At 36.9% G+C, this 20,216-nt stretch overlaps 1 protein-coding gene across 3 annotated transcripts in view; it reads left to right on the forward strand.

Moving 5' to 3' along the window:
* Slco1b3 (solute carrier organic anion transporter family member 1B3) overlaps nt 1-20,216 on the forward strand; it is a 59,543-nt gene that overhangs the window by 21,156 nt on the left and 18,171 nt on the right. For 2 of the 3 annotated variants that reach the window (XM_041637984.1, XM_041637975.1), the window contains exons 3-12: nt 1,700-1,841; nt 4,063-4,195; nt 7,331-7,440; nt 8,693-8,839; nt 9,434-9,532; nt 10,366-10,608; nt 12,314-12,478; nt 13,731-13,926; nt 14,999-15,170; nt 16,573-16,754. In XM_041637984.1, the coding sequence (XP_041493918.1) occupies nt 1,700-1,841; nt 4,063-4,195; nt 7,331-7,440; nt 8,693-8,839; nt 9,434-9,532; nt 10,366-10,608; nt 12,314-12,478; nt 13,731-13,926; nt 14,999-15,170; nt 16,573-16,754 (1,589 nt within the window). The remainder of the gene's footprint in view (nt 1-1,699; nt 1,842-4,062; nt 4,196-7,330; nt 7,441-8,692; nt 8,840-9,433; nt 9,533-10,365; nt 10,609-12,313; nt 12,479-13,730; nt 13,927-14,998; nt 15,171-16,572; nt 16,755-20,216) is intronic. The other variant, XM_041637993.1, reaches the window with a different exon arrangement.

Below are 20,216 nucleotides of genomic sequence, written 5' to 3' on the forward strand. Positions count from 1 at the left end.
TCTTGGAAAAGTTCATCAGTTATCTTTGTGTCCTGATGGTTCAGTTTGGGCAGTAACTGTCAGCAATTTGAGGCAAGGGCAATTTCTTTGCCCATAGGGCTAGCTTTTGCCATGAAGAAAACAAACTCTATGTGGAGTTTCTCATTTTCTCTAAATATATTTAAGATTAATTTGTCATTTTTTAGGGAGGCTAGTTACAAGTTGTTATTGGTAATGATCAGGAAAAAAGCAAAATAAAGAAGATTATATTCTGGGATCCCATTCTAAAAAGAAAAAAGGAGTATATGGAAATAGGATAAAAGTATAGATTTTTGAATCTACTTTAATCAAAAAACAACTATTAATCTTAAATATTTTACATCAGTATGGATTTTGATGTATTGACAAAAATTTAAAGTTAGCTTTACTATATTGTATGTATATTTCTACTTTTTTAAAGGTATTAAGTTTATGCCACTCATTTAAATGTAATGTATAATTAAGAAATACAGATTAATAGTCATCTATAACAGTAAAACTTATAGTCATGTTAATTGTTTTCAAGTCATACACAGATATATTTAGAGAGATGGTCTTTAAATACTTCAAAGACCTATGGAATATGACATTTAAAATGTTTAACAACCTAAGCCTTTTTATTATAATGAGACACATCTGCTGCTAGTAGCACGAATCTACTCCAGAGACTGCCTAACTTTGCTAAAACATGACAGAACAGTCCTTCAAAGTTCCCTACTTCACAGGAAAGTCTGTGAGACATGCTAGGCCTGTAGGCCAGAGTTGAATTCCCCAGTGTTGCAGAGGAACTTTGTATAACTGTCCAAGTAGCTTGAGATAACATTTTACTCTTCTGGAATCTTTGATGGAGTGAGTTGAAGACTAGATATTTTTAGTTTTCTTCAGTTATGCAAAAAGATAAATTAGATACAAAACTTTAAATTCACAGACAGAAGACAGATAACTAAGTATTGCCTCTAGATTTGCCAAATGCAAATGGATTAGATATTGTTACTGTACTTCTTAATAACTTTTTGTTGTATATAATCTTAGTATGTTAAGTCCTTATTTTTTAATTAGATGAAAAGTGGGAAATACTGTGGAATAATCCTCTTGTACACTGTAAAGATTTGCCAGTTGAACTGGTTTAACAAAGCATTGGTTTGCCAAGTAGCCGGGCAGGAAGTATAGACAGTGTGACCCATCTATGGATGATGGGAAGGAGAAGGGTGGAGTCAGGAATCTCCAGCCAGATGCAGAGGGAGCAAGAGATGAAAATTTTATGTTAATAATGGTACCACCACATGGCAAAGCATAACTAGAAATATGGGCTGATTTAAATGTAGTTTGCTAATAACAAGCCTGAACTATCAACCAGAATTTATAAATAATATTAAACTTTTGAGTGTTTATTTGGGAATGCGAAGTTGGGACAGGAAATGTTCATTTACAATGTTAACTTTGCTGCTGTAATGATAATCAAGTTAGGAAGTTATGTCAGTTATGTGTTTATACAATGATAACATAAAAAGAGCTAAGGGAATGCCAAATGCTACTGGGGAAAGACTGATAGGCTGTCCTCAATTAAAAAATAAAGTAGAAAAACAGAAAAACAGTATTTGTAAGGAAAGTAGAAAAGTATTTGAGTTCCAGAAATAGTATATCCTACTTTGATTAACCTTCCCCATTTGCTTTTCCTTAGATGTTTTTGGCAGCCCTCTCACTCAGCTATATATGCAAGGCACTAGGTGGAATCGTTATGAAAAGTTCTATCACGCAAATAGAAAGGAGATTTGACATACCATCTTCCACTTCTGGTTTGATTGATGGAGGATTTGAAATTGGTAATGTTTATTTCTATTTTACTAACAAGATTTAAAGAGGAAAAATATAGTACAGACATGTTCTGTGCCCAAGCGTCTCAAGCAGGGATAACTCTGTCCTTTCTCCAAAATATAGCAATATCTGGAGTCATTTTTGTTGTCATATCTTGGGAAGCAATGACACTCACGATGTGTAGGAGTTAACATCAGTTATATCACTAAAAATGGTACAAATTGATTGCCAGTCACGATGGAAAGAGGATTTTGGAAGATTGACTCTACAGATACATTGCTTTCTTACTAACTCCTATCCTAGTCCTATCCAGGCCTGACCTTGCTTAGCTTCCGGGATCAGAGGAGACCCAGCTTGTTCAGGGTGGTATGGCTGTAGACTCATATGAACTCCTATGAGACTCCATCTTCCCTCCCTCAAGAAGACCACACATGAAGAAAAGTTGAGAGAGCTATAGTATCTTTGATTTATGGAACAAAGAACAGCTAGGGAATAATAATATTTGTTGGAATTTTGCTTTTTGAATCTTGTGGGGGTGGTGAAGGTAACTTTGCAGCATTAAGGATGTTACTTTTATCTTCATTTTGACTTTAATATCTTTATTCATCACACTCAAGCTTCATTTAATTACTCAAAGGGATTCTTATCTTATGAAGCAGCAGAAGCTTAATGCCTCTGCTCCTTTTCTGTTAAATCTGTTCATTTATTTCATAACTCAGCTGTAGTTTCTTCCTCCCCCTTTCCTCCCATTCCCTCTGCTCACCTCCCTTCTGTACCTAACTCCCCAATATAGTCCTTCTCTTTTTCTGTTCAGAAAGGTGCAGGCCTCCAATTGGTGTCAACAAAACATGGCATATCATGTTGAAGCTGGACTAAGCTTCTTTCCTCATATTAAGGCCGATAAAGCAACCCAGTATAGGGACTAGGTTCCCAAAGGTCTGCCAGAGGGTCCAAAAACAGGCTCTGCTCTCACCACTAGAAATCACATAAGTAGACCAAGCTGTTGTCATTGTCACACATATGTAGAAAGCTTAGGTTTAGGTGGGTTCCATTCTAACTTAACTGTCATCCAAGTGTCTGTGAGCTCCTCTGATTCCAGGTTACTTGCCTATGTGGGTTCCCTTGTGATGACCTTGACTCCGTGGCTCATACAATCCTTACCCCCCTACTTCAACTGAATTCCCTGAGCTTGGTCTAGTTCTCCATTTCCCAACATCAAGCTAGACAATTTGCAATCAACATGACATTTCAAATAGTTTTTTCCTCTTAGAAATTTTACTAAAGCTCTTAATTAATTGACGTTTTCCTCCCTGAGCTCTGCTCACCTACCTGTTTTCATTTCTAATGTATTTTTATCATTTGTTTATAATCATGCTCTTGGTGTATTCTTTTATGATTTTTTTGCCAGGAAATGCCATGACAAGTACATATTAAGACTTTAAAGAATGCCAGGAATGTATAAAATCTGCATTAAGTAATGTTTTTCTCTCACATTAGGAAGACTTTTCTCCGTTTGTTTTCATTTTAGTATAATCTAGTCTGCTTTAAGTTCCTCAAAAGGAAAAAAATATGCTTTAACAATATTGCCATCCAATTTAAGTATGTTTTATTGTTTCCAAAACATATTCCATAGACTGGTGCAAAAATAAATAAATTATCTTTTATAACCCAGAACTCAGTGTCCCCTATGAATTTTCATACAGGTCAGAAGAAATATGATAATATCTAGTTTAAAGTGACTTAGGTATTGATGACAATTCCAAAAATAGAATGTTGATATTCAAAACAAAAACAAAGGACTAGGAAAATAATCCAATGGTTAAGAATTCTTACTGCTTGTTCTGAGGACCCAAGTTTGGTTTACAGGACCCATATCTGGTGGCTCACAACTAACTGTAACTCTACCTCTATGGGATCTGACTCCCTCTTCTGGCCTCTGTGAGCACTGCACTCATGTGTACACACACAGACACATATACATAATTTTACAAAATTAAATAAATAAATCTTCAATAAATAAATGAAACAAATAAAATTGTCCCTGCATATTATAAATCCTATACTTTTCTATGGTCAGTTTAATTAGGGTGAATTTTCCCTCATCATTCAATCTGAGGAAAGGGCCAAATGTTTTCTCTATACTATTTGAGGCTTTCCATTCTACTAGACACATTGACCATCAGCATTTGCTCTGACAAATCAGATTGATATAATTTGGTTTTGTTTTAGGGAATTTGATGGTTATTGTATTTGTGAGTTACTTTGGATCTAGACTGCACAGACCAAAGTTGATTGGAATTGGTTGTTTCATCATGGGCCTTGGGAGTATTATGACTGCAATGCCACATTTCTTCATGGGATAGTAAGTATGCCCTGTGCCTTTCCCACTGACTAGTAACTTAGTAATGGGGTTTCATTTATCTTCATTGTTTTGAGAAACTTCTTAGAGAACTTCATACATGTGCACAATGAAATATAATCACATATACCCACATTTCCCCTCCAACTCCTCCCACACCCCATACACCCTCCTTCAAACTTGTAAATCCCCTTCTTCATCCTCATTTTAAACTTTCTTTTATAACTATCTAAGTCCCATTAGTGCATGGGCATGTGGGCCATCCACTGAAGCTTGGCCAAACTACTAATGGCTATAATGTCAAAGTATAATAATTCTCTTTCCCCCAGATGTTATCAACTCTTGCTATCTCCCCAATAACAGCTGGGGCCTGGAGGTCATCTACCCTATCCATGAAGGGATTATAGGAATTATAACTGACTTGATCTTGTGCTGAAAAGAGACTGAATGCTCACCTCTGAATGGGACTAAAGCTAGAACAGGGGTGCTGAGATACCAGGACCCATTTGTAACACACACAGACAGAGTTAATTAATCTTTGCTACGCTTGGCATTCACATTGTCATCATACTAATGTCATATTCTTCTTACAGTCAACCATTCAAGAAACTTTTCCCCTTTTATTTTCATCATTTTATGCTCTTCAAATTTGTCTATGTGTGACGTCTTCATCATGCCAACACTTTGCTTTCATGGCTAGCACCAAAATGTTCGTATCTCTGTTATCCTATCTTCAGTCAAAATCCCTGTAATAACTCAAATCCAGTCCTTAGTCCCACTGTTTAACTGTTTTTAACTTTTGGTGTCTACTTATCCATTTACCATGCCTATATATCCATTGGACACTCACAAGGCTTTCCCAACCTTGTATTACACCATGAACTCTGGTTCATATCCATTCGTTCAGCTGTTGCTCTCACAATTGCAAAGCAATTCAGGCCAAAGCCATAGACTTCATCTTAAGCTCTAAATTTACTGAAATGCAGATAACCAGCATTCCCCAAGATCTTACCCTTTTTACATACTTCAGTCAGTGTGGACATCAATGTTTTTATCCTGACTGAAGCCAGTCATCTAGATGTCTTGCCTTCAGTTCCAGTTCTACTATTTTAGAGACTTATTTATTATTTTTATTTCATGTGTATGAGTGTTTCGCGTCGGAATATGTGTGTGCACCATATGCATGTGAAGCTTGCGAAAGACAGAAGAAGGCAATAGATGCCCTGTACCTTGAGTTATAGGTAGTGATGAGCCTCCTGATGTGGGTGCTGGAAACTAAACTGGGAACTTCAGGAAGAGCAAGCAATGTTCCTCACCGATGCGCCATCTCTCCAGTCCCTCAGCTCTGGTTTGATCTACATTCAATACAAGAACTAAGTTCTAAATACAAATCAGTTTTCTTAATTTTGTTTAAAACTCCAAACTTTCTAGAACAGGTTTTCAAATTTCAGGTACCAGTTTATCAGTGGAGCAGCAAACACTGTTCAGGTTATTGAGAAAACCATGTATTGTAAGATAGACTTGAATAATATGCAGAGATAGATTCTGTCCTTCCAAGGCATCATTTGAGCTACACATACATTTGTAAGTGTGCATATATATTGTGGTAGGGACACACATTGATATTATTTTAAGTCACAATAAAAAATATTTAACGCTCTCACCTATGCATCAATTATATTTAAAATTGTTTGTCAATGCATGCTGGTCACTGAGAGGGTTCTTTACTTGCTTATGTGACCTTCCATATAATTGCTGAGCAACTGAAAAAACTGTAGTTCTCCACATGCAAAAATGCTTTACCTTTATTTACAGTGCCTCTGCGGTCTTGTGTACTTTCCCCTGGGGTCTGTCTCTTAAACTCTTTTTTTTTTTTTTGCTTTTTTTTATTGAGAAAAGGAGTAAAAAAAAAAAAAACAAGTTTCCACCTCCTCCCAGCCTCCCATTTCCCTCCCCCTCCTCCCACCGTTCTCCCCCTCCCCCCACTCCTTTCCCCCTCCCTCTCCAGTCCAAAGAGCAGCCAGGGTTTTCTGCCCTGTGGTAAGTCCTAGGTCCTCGCCCCTCCGTCCATATCTAGGAAGGTGAACATCCAATCTGGCTAGGCTCCCACAAAGCCAGCACATTAAGCAGGATCAAAACCCCGTGCCATTGTCCTTTGTGTCTCATCAGCCCTCATTGTTCGCCATGTTCAGAGAGTCCAGTTTTAACCCATGCTTTTTCAGTCACAGTCCAGCTGGCCTTGGTGATCTCCCAATAGATCAGCTCCACTGTCTCAGTGGGTGGGTGCACCCCTCATGGTCCCGACTTCTTTGCTCATGTTCTCCATCTCATATGTTCTATACATGGTGACATCTCTAAATATCCACCCCATGTTCCACCTTCCAGCACAACTAATGATTTTCCTTCATGACAACCCAGGACCTTGGATATTGAACTTACATGATAGAGAGGATGAAGGTACAAACACTGCATTTTGATTCTAGCTTTGAAGTGGAGTAGAGTACTTGGCATGCACTGGGTTATCCTGCATGGAGGTACAGGCTATATTAGCATTTCTTGAGTTGTGGCATATGTCCCTATTGTTATTCCAGCCCCTTTGTTGCTATTAAATACACCTTGGTCAAATTGAAGTGGATTAGAATTTATTAAAGTTTCAGAATGAGACATTAGCTCATGTATACATGTACATCCATAAAAGAAAACAATGTTTTGATAGAAGAGGTTCATAAATTAGCATACATTTAAGACTGATTTAAAAACATGACTCTCTAGCTTTTTAAACATAACTCATAAGGAAGTTTATATTTCTGTTATAGTTGAAACTAATTAAGAAGAATTACTGCACTCAGCAGTTCACAAAACAGAAAGGCGAATCCAGGAATGTTTCCATAATAATTAGAGTATCATCTGTCCTATCATCTACCTTGCCTGAGTGACACTGAAGGACCTTGCTTACTGGGCCTTCCCCCCATTTTACTGTTACTAATTAGTTTTCCTAAATTTGAGGTTGGAAAGTTATCAGGGAATTCTTATTAACCTGGAAAAGAGAGAAACACAAATAAGAGGAAAATAGTTTCTTGGAAAAGTGAAAATACTTGGTAAATAAACCAAATGTTAAGTCTAATGGTGTACTTATAGTTACAGGTACTCAGAAAATGACATCAGCTCTTTAAACAACTCCACACTGATGTGTTTAGTTAATCAAACTACATCATTCACTGGAACATCATCTGAGACAATGGGGAAAGGTAAGAATTAATAGTAACAGTGAATTCCACTTGAAGTTTTGTAGATATGATATATCTATATATATTTTTATAAAATATATCAGCAAAATTGATCAAAAACAATATATATTTGACCTTGACATACAGACATAATCATAGTGTGAACATGTGATATAGAATGAGCCTTTAGAAGTGTCTGAAAAGTAGCTAAGGACTGTTTCAATTAGAAGTTGAGAAAGGATGCTTGCAGTTAAAGTTACAAGTACTGACTATGTAAATATCTGTAGTCCCAGAACCCAGTGGTTGAAACAGGAGGAGTGTGGCTTTGAGGTAAACCTGAGCCATATACTAAAACCCTGTCTCAACAAACAATTCAAGCAAGCAAGAAAGCATGAGTATGCAAATAAGAGAGAGTTGCCTTACATAAAACATAATTACTCCAATTGAAGATTTTTTAAGTATTCTCATGCAGCAATATAGACATTACACTCTAGATAGCTCTACCTAGTATATCAGATAAGGGAAGATTAAAAGTAAAAGAAATGAGAAGTTAATTCTTTTTCTTTTTGTATTGTTGAGATTGTATAACCTTACCACTGTTTCTAGGAGTCACTTTTTAACATCCATTTAACTAAAGAATACTTACCTAAATCTTTGTAATTATATTGTTATTAATCAGCTTTAAGAAAATAGTGAGATGCTTAGAGACTTATTTATAATTATAACCAAGATATCTCTTTGTGACTGAAGGAAAGGTTTTAAGTATTTTCTAATTATAAAGATAAAATTAGGGACCGAAAAGATGACTCAACAGTTAAGAGCGAGTGCCAGTGCTCTTAACTGATATGGTTATTTCTCACAACACTGTAAATGTCCTGACACAAAATACAACAAAGGGAAAATAAACAAGGAAGTTGTCCTAACAGAGTTAGCTATAAAAGTGATATTTACTTGCTAGACATTTAATTCTATATTATATATAAAATATGTATATTTTATGATTGTCCAAAGTATGGAAGATGAATAAAAAACATTAAATGATTTTTTGTGCAACGAGATTTTAGATCATGCTGCTTTCTGTATGTTTTCTTTGCTCTTTTATGTCATTTTCTATTTTCAAATGTTGTAGATTGAATAAGAATTATGTAAAATTCAAAAAAAGCAAAAGCAAGCAAATGATACACCCCAAGACCAATAAAATATCAGAATTTGTAGAGTTCTTGGTATTGGTGCTGTAATTGATGCTTAAAATAAACACATTTTCTCTACACAGGTTGTGAAAAGGAATCCAAGTCACGCATGTGGGTTTATGTGTTAATGGGGAACATGCTTCGTGGCATAGGAGAAACACCAATAGTGCCCCTGGGAATTTCCTATATTGATGACTTTGCAAAAGAAGGACACTCTTCTTTGTACTTGGGTAATATATAGAACATATGAAGTTCAGTCCTTAATTTCCCTAGGTCTAACCTGGAAATGGTAGCATTACTAAGTTTTTTTTAACTCCTTTCTTTTCCTCTAGTAGAGCTGCCAGTACTCTTCACCATTGAACTGACCTATCTTAACACCTTCTTAAGTAAATTCATATCCCTAAAAAATAATTAGAGAAAAGCATTATGTAACATTATACTGTAAAGCCTACTATATATAAAAAAAAAACAAATAAAAGTTCAAGGTGGACAAAATCCCTATATGGAGACAAGAGTTGGACATAAAGTCCCATCCCTGCATTTGATTTCCTCTGGAAGAGGGAGAGTAAGTTTTCTTTATTAGTGTGGCCTGTGATGGGTTTACCATGCTCTGGACAAGGCCATACCCAAGAACATACAGTGGCACAAGCAATAGCTGATGAGATTTACAAAAGGAGAAGGCACAAATTTGGGTGGGTAGGGAAGTGAGGATGGATCTTGGGTGAGTCGAAGAAGAACGAATGCAATGAAATGTTTTTGGATGAGGAAAAATATATCACTATATGTTCTTGGACTCTGATTGAATGGCTTTGATATGTTCACAGGTATTCTGAATACAGTAGCAATGATTGGTCCAATCATTGGCTTTATCATGTCATCTGTGTTTGCCCGGTTATATGTAGACATTGGATACGTAGACCTGAGTAAGTAGAATCAGTAAGGTGACCAGGAGAGTGACCTTCAAAGACCAGCCTCTATGCCTCCAAGTTACTGGTTTAACTCTTTCAATAGTCTCTTGATTTTATATTTTATAAATTATAAGTGGAAAGGATGCATTCATACTGAAAACAAAGTTTATCTCTTGCCTAAACCAAGCTACTGCAAATCAGTATAAAATTGGACATTTTGGACCAATCTTATTTTAGACAACTAAATTGAATAAAACTGGTTACACGGTCAAATTAATTGCATCTTCACAGGTTGTACATTTGATTTTGAAACACAGGAATTACAGATCGAAGCTTCAGGAAGATGCTGTGAGGTTGTTGTCCACTTGTATTTGGCAAAATTAGAGAAAATACTCTATCATTTATCTTATCACTTGTTTTCAGTACAAACCCTTAGCCAAATTAATTCTCATTTGAAAATCTTACAGAGCTGAAGAATTGATTTTTATTAATAACTGAAAATGTTTAGCTATATTTAGAAATAATTATCCATTTTGTTTTAGAATTTTTGGAAATTTGATAACTACGGATGAATATTCAGATCTCTCTGCATCTCCTTTTATTCAGTAATGGGTGAAGTACATTTTATATGTTTTTGACCCCATAGGTCAAAGGGAGTGGCACTGTTAGGAGTTATGGCCTTGTTGAAGTAGGTGGTATTAAGTTGACACAAAAACTAAAAAACAATAATTGCATGTTAGGATTTATAAAACATACTTTGGTTTCTTCATCTGTACATGCCAACTGTCATTATCAATATTGTCTTTCAGGATGATTTCTGACTGGCTTGTTACAATTATTCATTCCAGGCAGCATCCGAATAACTCCTGGTGATGCACGTTGGGTTGGTGCCTGGTGGCTCAGTTTTCTTGTGTCTGGATCATTATCCATTATTGCTTCCATCCCCTTCCTTTTTCTACCCAAAATTCCAAAGACTTCGCAGAAGCAAAGGAAAAACTTATCATCTCCAAATGTACTCCAAACAGATAAAGAAAAGAATCACATGACTAATTTGATCAAACAAGAGAAAAAAGCTCCTGCCAACATGACTGGTAAGGATTTCATAATTAGTCTATGTAAAGATATTAACCCCACTGAGAGCTAAGAATATTTAAAAACAATATGTTTTATGAAGAAGCCATAATCACAATTACAATTTAGAAAAGGTGGATAAAATAGCCAAGACAATGAGGTTTTAACAGCTCTTTTTATATTGGAGGAAAGAGAGGGGAAAGATATAGAGAGAGCAAGGGAGAGGGGAACAAATTAGAAAAAATGATATAAAAACATATTGATATAAATGCTTTAATAAAAGTCATATCTTTGAATTCTGCTCTGAAACTAAAATGGAAGGAAGCAGAGGTAATTGGTGAAATAACAAAAATAAAAATTAAAGCCATTTATATATAATGATTCTGGTGATCATGAATTCCATTTTAGCCTGGACTATGAAACCAAGGTAAAATTGCTCTCAGAAATACCAGCAACAAAAGCTAAATCAGTAGAATATTTTATGATGGTTTATGTTTATTGTTAATTTAACAGGACACAGAATTACCCAGAAAGCAAGTTCCTGGGCATGTCTTTGAGAGTGACATAAAATATCACATTACTACATGTTAATAAATAGGAAATATCACATGCAAGATTCATATTTCAGAATATATCGTAGCACTTAATTCAAAACTAAATATTTGTTGAATGATCAGGCAAAGAATATTAGAATGTAACTCATACTCGGCAAGGTTTCTACAACCCCAGGGTTTTTAAACTTAACATCGACTTTAAAAAGAACATGTTAGGAGATGGCTGAGATAGATCACTGATTAAAAGCACTTATTGTTCTTGCAGAGATCCTGTTAGGTTCCCAGAACTCCCACTGTGGATGATAACTGTTTGTAACTCTAACGTAAGGGGTCCAATGCCCTTTTCACACACACACACACACACACACGCGCACGCACGCACGCATGCACACATGCACACACACACAAATGTCTCTTTTCTTTAAAGTATATCAAGAAAATTATAACCAGGTATGGTTGCACATGGTTCAGATCCTAGCACATGGATGGCAGAGATGAGTTTCTTAGTGTTCCTGTGTTAATGTGGCCTGCGACTCATTATTATCCTCTGCTTCTTGTTGTTTTACCCTATGGTAGGTGACTTCAATGACACCATATTTACTTGGGCAGTGTTCTGTAGACAAGCTGCATTTCAGGGATCAATGAGTTAGAATCATCACAAATTAAACATGCTTACAACTTCTGAATGTTAGTGTTCTTCTCCCCATGGTCAGAGATCATTTAAATTTCTGTTTAATGTATTGCTTCCTTGACATAAAATTACATTATTACATGCTGATCAATAGGAAGCATCACTTTCAAGATTCATATTTCAAAATATCCCCTGGTACCTAACTCAAAACAATATTTATTGAATGAACAGGTAATTGTATTGATAGGTATAAAAGACTAAGAGTATGGAGAACTACCAAGCATCCACTGGACAAATCAAACCAAAGAACGGGAGAGACCAAAAACTAATTTTCATAAAAAATAACCAATACATAATATAAATGTGGAAAGTTTTGAAGAGATATATTTACAAATCTGTATAGAGAAAGATTTAAGAGTACTCTCTAATTTACTGTTCTGTGTATTTGTTACTTTAAATTACATGTATGATAAGTAGATTAGGATGTAAGGAATGTTTAAGTTGTATTACAATACTTTCTTCACTCTTGTTATTTTTGAGGTTTTCTAAAGTCTCTGAAAAGTATCCTTACCAACCACCTGTATGTTATATTCGTGCTACTGACATTACTACAAATCAGCAGTTTTATTGGCTCCTTTACTTACCTCTTCAAGTTTATAGAACAACAGTTCTCCCGGTCAGCATCAGATGCGAACTTTGTATTAGGTAAGGCAGACTGTTTCCTATTTTGTTTTATAGATGATTGATAAACTGTTGACATGACTGCCCCATGGTATAGTTAAGCAGACGCTTTTTGTTGCTGATATGAGAGAGAACAGCCAGGGGCATTTTGAAGAGTCCAGAGCAAATAGAAGTAGACAGAATATGGCTAGCTGACTGAATCTGGCCAGGGCTCTCTATAGAAAGGTGAAGATTCCAGGGGATAAAGAATAAGAGAAAACACAGTGAGAGAAACAGGGGCACAGCATGGAGAAGGCTAGGAGGAGAAAGGAAGCTGAGGGGTGTAAGGATATATCAAAAATAAGGAGATGAGTAGCTTGAGGAGGGCAGACCACTAGCCAGAGGAAGTTTAGGTTAGGAGATGAGGTAAACAGGGCTAGAACTAGCATGGACTTTGAAATGTACGACAGGTAGTTGTGATACTGAGGAAACATGGATGTTGGTGCGAGCTTTGATATGCTAATAGTCACCACAGATAGCCAGCTATGTGTTCCTTCTACCAGTGCTGAGAGAAATGACTCCTCTTGATAGAGGGGAACCAGCTTCACAAGTTCCCAAGGAATGCCAGCTTTTATCTTTCTTAATCACCGGAAATCCATCTATAGTCCAGGTTGAGCTCATTTCTGAATAGTTGGAATAAGAGTTCCCTTAAAATCTGACAAGTAGCGGGAGGCAGAGGCAGGCGGATCTCTGTGAGTTCGAGACCAGCCTGGTCTACAAGAGCTAGTTCCAGCACAGGTTCCAAAACCACAAAGAAGCCCTGTCTTGAAAAAGCAAAAAAAAAAAAAAAAAAAAAAAAAAAAAAAGAATCTGACAAGTATTGCAGTACCAAAGCACACCTGTACCACACACACACACACACACACACACACACACACACACACATAGGTAAATAATGAAATAGTTCCAATCTTAAAAACTTTTAGGTGGTGAAGCTTAAAATATATTGCCCTTATTTATTTATAGAAGGGTGTGTTCCTCATAAAATTCACCTGCTAAAAAGACAACTTCTGACTTCTTTTACCAGGAAACGAGGCCCTTCTTTTAGGCAGGAAGATATCATTTTTTTTTTTATTTTTCCAAATTGGGCATGGTTTTCCATCTTTATTCTGGTCATTAATTTCTACTTAAGAAGCAACAAAAATGAAGGGCTTATGTAGGCACACTGTATTTCATTATGTAAAGACAACGGGCAAACTTTATTTATATAATGACAACATCTTTCTCTTATTTACAGGAATTATAACCCTACCTGCTATGGCATCTGGAATGTTTTTAGGAGGATATATCATTAAAAGATTCAAATTTACCGTGATTGGAATTGCCAAGTTTGCATTTTTCACCACTTCAGTGTCTTATGTGATTCATCTGCTAAATTTTCCTCTAATCTGTGAAAACAAATCATTTGCTGGTCTAACCTTGACTTATGATGGGTTTGTATATAACATTTTATGAACAGAGTGATGCATTGATTCCAATTAGAAGAATGCATATGATGAAAATTAGGGCTGAAAGCAGTTTCCAATAACTTCATTTAGTCAGTTAGCAAGAAGTCAGTTAGTTAAGAAGTTAATAACAATTAATTACAATTCATAAATTCCCCAAACACTTTTGTGAACACTTTTTTAATTACAATTCATAAATTCCCCAAACACTTTTGTGAACACTTTTTTGAGAGTTCACAAAATCAGTTTTTATTTCTCCTTTAAAGAAAAGCTGGGTTATGGTAATCATGCCATTTTTAGAGTGTTTACAATCTGTCATGGGTACCTTTGTCATGGGCACATTTTCCCCTTGAACAGAGTTTATACAGCCAGCCATGCCTAGACATTACCTGGCTGGCTGTCATTGACTCAAATTTGGAGTTTTGGACTTCAAACTCGGTTTTCCCCACTGCATCTTGGCTAGGATGTGAATGTAGGTGGAGGGAAACCTGGCAGCCATGGCTGTGCAACCTACATCTAGTGTTCATTTTAACAGACACCCGTACGAGAGACCAGTTCCTTACACCAAACTGGATTTTCATGCTCTATAAACTGGCACTATTACTGTCCTCAATGGAGTTAGTCAGACATCTGAGTATTCCAAGTAACTGTACCTTTGCTTTCTCACTGTTTTCACATAGTGAAAAGTATTACTGATACTTTATCTGCCCTAAGGCCAGGGCTTGGGGTCTCTTGCACAGCTTATCTCTAACAGTATCTAGCAGCTTAAATAGGCTCACACACCAGTAACATGCACAGAATTCTCATCAGTTCTCTTTTGGGTAGGAGTTTTCAGGCTCGCTAGCCTTTTCCTTCTTCATTTTCCTCCCCTCTGGGCTGGCTTCATCATTCCCTACCGTTTCCCCTCTTGCTGCTTTTCTATTCTTCCTCCTCTTTCCATTCTTTTATATCATTTTCACTCCTTCCTTCCTTCCTTCCTTCCTTCCTTCCTTCCTTCCTTCTGTTCTTCTCACTTCATCTCTGTCTTCTCTTTGACATGTCTCTCATCATGTGTCTCTAGAATGAACTCAGTGGACTCTCACATAGATGTACCACTTTCGTATTGCAATTCAGACTGCAGTTGTGATAAAAATCAATGGGAACCCATCTGTGGGAAGAATGGAGTGACCTACATTTCCCCTTGTCTGGCAGGATGCAAATCTTCTAGTGGTAATAAGAACTCTAATAGTACAGTGAGTATCCGTTTTCATTTTGTCACTTTCCTTACTCATAACTGCACTACAGATTTCATGGATACTTATCACATCTTTATAGAGCTAAGATATCCAGTAAAAAGATTCAAGAATAGGTTAATATATGATCTCTGTTGTGAAGGATGGGAGATTACCAAGTCTCCACATGAAATCTTGCTTGGAATACTATCCTAACTATCTGTTTCTCAAATTATAATTCCTTAAATTCTAATACTTCATTTCAAAATTCTCATTTTCAAGAGTCCAAATATTGACTTTGGGAACCTGGACATAGGCTTTCTGAAGCACTTTTCTGACTCAAGCAGCTAACTGCATTCAGTGAGAATTCCTTAAACCTCAGACATTAAGGAAGAATCTTAATTAAAAACATGAACAAAACATGCACTGTTCTGCAGACTTTTATGATTATGACTCTGGGCTCCCTTCCCTTTTGACTCTCTGAAAAGCAGTGCTGACTTCATGCTTACTTGACAGTCCAAGGCTCACCTGTCAGTTCCGAATTTCCCAAAGCTTGTGTTTCTACCCAGAAATTATAGTATCATTTTCACATATGCCTAGTGTATCCCACAACAATCCACTTCGTTTAAAATATCCCTTTCCCTATGAACTATGAGTTATCCTTAGTCAACTGCTGACTACCAATCATGAAAATCGTTATGGTGTTGCACATATTGCTAATCTATTTAAAATTTCAGAAAGTTGGGCAGTTTTCTCCTATTACCTTTCCCTAATTCAAACATTGGATATACAACCAGTTCTGACTTTCCATTTATTTCCATTTAGTATGTAGCCAAGGCTACCCTTACACACAGGATCTTCTTGCCTCGGCTTCTTAAGTGCTGGAATTATAGACATGCACTGCCGTATATGGCATGATCCCTGCTTCCCACCCAACCCTGTATGGTTCAACACGTTTGTGTAGGTGGTTTTCATTTCAGAATTTGGCCCCAATGGAAGCTATCAAATGTCTTTAGTCTCTGGGAAACCCTTCCACAAGATATATGACTGACACATTGTAGTAAGTTTTAAATGGAGTAAGTAAATGTAATACAGAAGATAAAAGTTAGAGAAAGGCAACTATAGAAAAGAATTTGTCTGAATGAAGAAACTATGAACAGTTTCAAACACTCTTTTTTCAATTCTTTCATAACTTTGACATTGGAAATGAATTATTCGGAGCAATTAAATTTTCTTGTCTAGAAATAAATACAGAGAATTATATTGTTTTGTTTTCAGTTGTTAAACAACTATGTTTTAGAAGTTTTAAAACTGTAAACACACTTTAAGAATGGAAGAAACTTTAAAAAATATAATGGGACATATTTATAGCAGTGTCACATTTTGCAAGCATGTTCTGTAACTTTTCAAATCTGTTTCTTAGGTATTCTATGACTGCAGTTGTATCAGAGATTCTGATCTCCTGAACAGCAATTTCTCAGCCCGTTTGGGTGAATGCCCAAGAAACAAGTGCAAAAACAAATATTACATTTATATAGCTTTGCAAGTCTTAAATTCTTTCTTTATTGCATTGGGAAGCACCTGTTTAATGATGATTCTGATGAAGTGAGTATATTTTGTTTTTTTTTCATACGTGTGTGCATTTCTTTGTGGGGTGTACATGTGGAGCAGGCTCATGTGTGGGTGGGTGCCCATTTACAGTTCAGATAATTACGTCTGGTATCAGTCTTCAAGTACCTCCCACTCCTACACGGAGATTAGGTAAGTTGCCTATGCTTTCAAGAACCTGCTGTTACCTGTATGATCACAGATGGAAATGCAGATGAATTTTGGAGACACACCCCCAGATGCTTACATTTACTTTTTTCCCCTCAGTATTAATATTCTCTTTATTTTACTAACAATATAAAGGAAGCAGAAAGAAAAAAGTTGGGTATGATTTTTACAAGGGTCAGAAGTGGGTATTCATGTACTGACATGAGGCTCTTGGTCAAAAAAAAGCAACCATGGATGTCCCATGTAGTCTTCCAGTTTTTCAAGCCAAGTTCAGGCTGCAACCTTTGTACCACAGTCAAAGCAAAGTTTCCTGTATCTTGGTCTAGGAGGGTACTTCTAGGTCAGGAAGTATATGTGAGGAACAGGAGCAGTCTTTTGCCTGATATGTCATGTGCAAATCTCCATGCTGCTGTACTCTGGTACTTACGTTAGTCAACATGCCCTTGACCATTCACTTCAAGCACACCTTAAACAGTTGCTCTGCCCATACTTCCTAGCCTGTATTTTAAGACATTGTGGTGAGCTGTGTTATTTTTTAATTCATCATTTTTTCATTTATTTTACATACCAACCATAGTTCTCCCTCCCTCCTCTCCTCCCACTCCCTCCATCATCTCTCCTCCAAACCTCCCCTCCATCCAATCCCCCTCTATCTCCATTCAGATGGTGTAAGGCTTCCCATGGGAATAAGCAAAGCATGGTACATCAAGCTGATATAGTTCCTCTTTGGGCACCAAGACTGAAGAAGGCATACTACCACAGGAATAGGTTACAAAGGAACAACCCACGTATCATGGACAGGTTTTGTCTTGCCAGCAGCCCATAAGAGGATAGGTCACACAACTGTCATCCAGATGTAGAGGATGAACATGGATCCCATGCTAGTTCCCCAACTGTCAGTCCAGAGTCTGTAAGCTCCAACATGCTTAGTTCAGCTGTCTCTGCGGGTTTCCCCATTATGATCTTAACTCCCTTGCTCACATAATCTCTCTACTCTCTCCTCAAGTGAAATCCCAGAGTTTAGCCCAGTGGTTGGCCATGGATCTCTACATCTACTTCCATCAGATACTGAACAAAGGCTCCATGATGACAATTAGGGTTGTCATCAATCTTATTACAAGGAAGACCAGTTCAGGCACCCTCTCAACACAAAAAATCACATAAAACTGTATTATTTAAATCACTGCTTGGCCAATTAGCTCTAGCCTCCTAATAGTTAACTCTTACATATTAATTTAACCCATCTCCATTAATCTGTGTATTGCCACATGGCAATAGCTTACCGGCAAAGTTTTGGCATGCCTGAGTCTGGTGGTGGCTCCATGGCTTCTCCCTGACTCTGCCCTTCTTTCTCCCATCATTCAGTTCCATCTTCCCTGCCTACTTCTGATCTACCTTGCCATAGGCTCAAGACAGATTTCTTTATTAACCAATCATATTCACAGCATGCAGAGGGAAATCCCACAACAACTCTTTCCAGGAATCCTAGAATGACCCTATCATTCTTGTGGACTCCTTAGAATTTTCCTGGCACTAGATTTCTCCCCAACCCCACAATTTCTCCCTCTTTTAAGGTATCTCTCTTGCTACTCTCTCATTCTCTCCCACTCCCAACTTGACTCTCTTTATCCTTCTTCCTTCTCATCTACTCCCCCTACCCCCAGTTTACCAGGACATTCTTTTCCATTTCATCTTCCCAGGGAGATTCATAAGTTTTTCTCTGGGTCTTCCTTGCCACCTAACCTCTGTGTGGTTGAAGATTATAGACTTGTTATCCTTTTCCTTATATCTAATATCCACTTGTGAGTGAATATATAGTGTATTTCTTTTTCTGTGTCTGGGTTACTTCGCTCAAAATTATTTTTCTAGTTTTACCCATTTGCCTGCAAATATCAAGATACCATTGTTTTTTTTTACAGCTCAAAAACAAGCCATTGTATAGATATATCACATTTTCTTTTTCCATTTTTTTGGTTGAGGACCATCTAGGTTGTTTATATGTTCTGCTATTATGAATAATGTTGTTATGAACATAGTTGAGTAAGTATTCTTGTGGTATAGTTGAGCATCCTCAGGGTATATACCCAATAGTGGTTTTGCTGGGTCTTGAGGTAGATTGATTCCTAATTTGCTGAGAAATGGCCATACTGATTTCCAAAGTGACTCTAAAAGTTTGCACTCCCACCAGCAGTAGAGAAGTATTCCCCTTACTCAACATCCTCTCTAATATAGGCTGTCATTAGCATTTTTTATCTTATCCAGGTGTAATATTGTACCTCAGAGTAGTTTTGATTTGCATTTCCCTAATAGCTAAGGATGCTAAACACTTCTTTAAATGTATCTCAACCTTTTGAGATTCTTCTGTTGAGAATTCTCTGTTTAAGTTTGTATACCATTTTTAAATGGGATTATTTTGTAATTTGATGTCTAGTTTCTTGAGTTTTTTATGTATTTTGGAAATCAGCCCTCTGTCAAACGTGTGCTTTTTGAAAATCTTATTCCATTCTGTAGGCTGCTGTTTTGTCTTATTGACATTGCCCTTTGCATTACAGAAGTTTTTCAGTTTCATGAGGTCCTATTTATTAATTGTCAATTTCAGTGTCTGTGCTACAGGTGTTATATTCAGGAAGTAGTTTCCTGTGCCAACATGTTCAAGGATACTTCCTTCTTTCTCTTCTATTAGCTTTTGTGTAACTGGATTTTGTTGTGGTCTTTGGTCCATTTGGATTTGAGTTTTGTGCACAGCAATAGATATGGATCTATTTGCTTTCTTGTACATGTTGCCATCCAGTTATGCCAGCACCATTTGAGGAAGATACTTTCCTTTTTCTGTTATAAATTTTTGAATTCTGTGATGTGGGAGTTCCCTCTATGTGCTGCGATTGCCATTAATGAATAAAGAAATTGTCCTGGCCTGTTGATAGGGCATAACTTAGGTGGGCAGGGAAGATGGAACTAACTTCTGGGAGGAAGAAAGCAGAGTCAGGGAGATGCCATGGGTCCGCCATCGGAGTAAAATATGCTGCCGAAACTTAGCCAGTAAGCCACTGTCACATGACAATACACAGATTAATAAAAATGGGTTAAACTAAGATGTAAGAGTTAGCCTATAAAAAGTTAGAGCTAATGGGCCAAGCAGTGATTTAATGGATATGGTTTCTGTGTGATTATTCTGGCACTAAGCTAGCCAGCTAGGTGGGATAAACAAGCAGGCCCTCCTCCTACAATTCTGTGTCAAATATCAGGTGTTCTTTTATTTATGTGGGTTTATATCAGGTTCTTTGATTCAAT

This window comes from Microtus oregoni, unplaced genomic scaffold (assembly GCF_018167655.1).
Source record: "Microtus oregoni isolate MIOR12 unplaced genomic scaffold, Mior012 000002F_ref0000024, whole genome shotgun sequence".
Taxonomy (NCBI): domain Eukaryota; kingdom Metazoa; phylum Chordata; class Mammalia; order Rodentia; family Cricetidae; genus Microtus; species Microtus oregoni.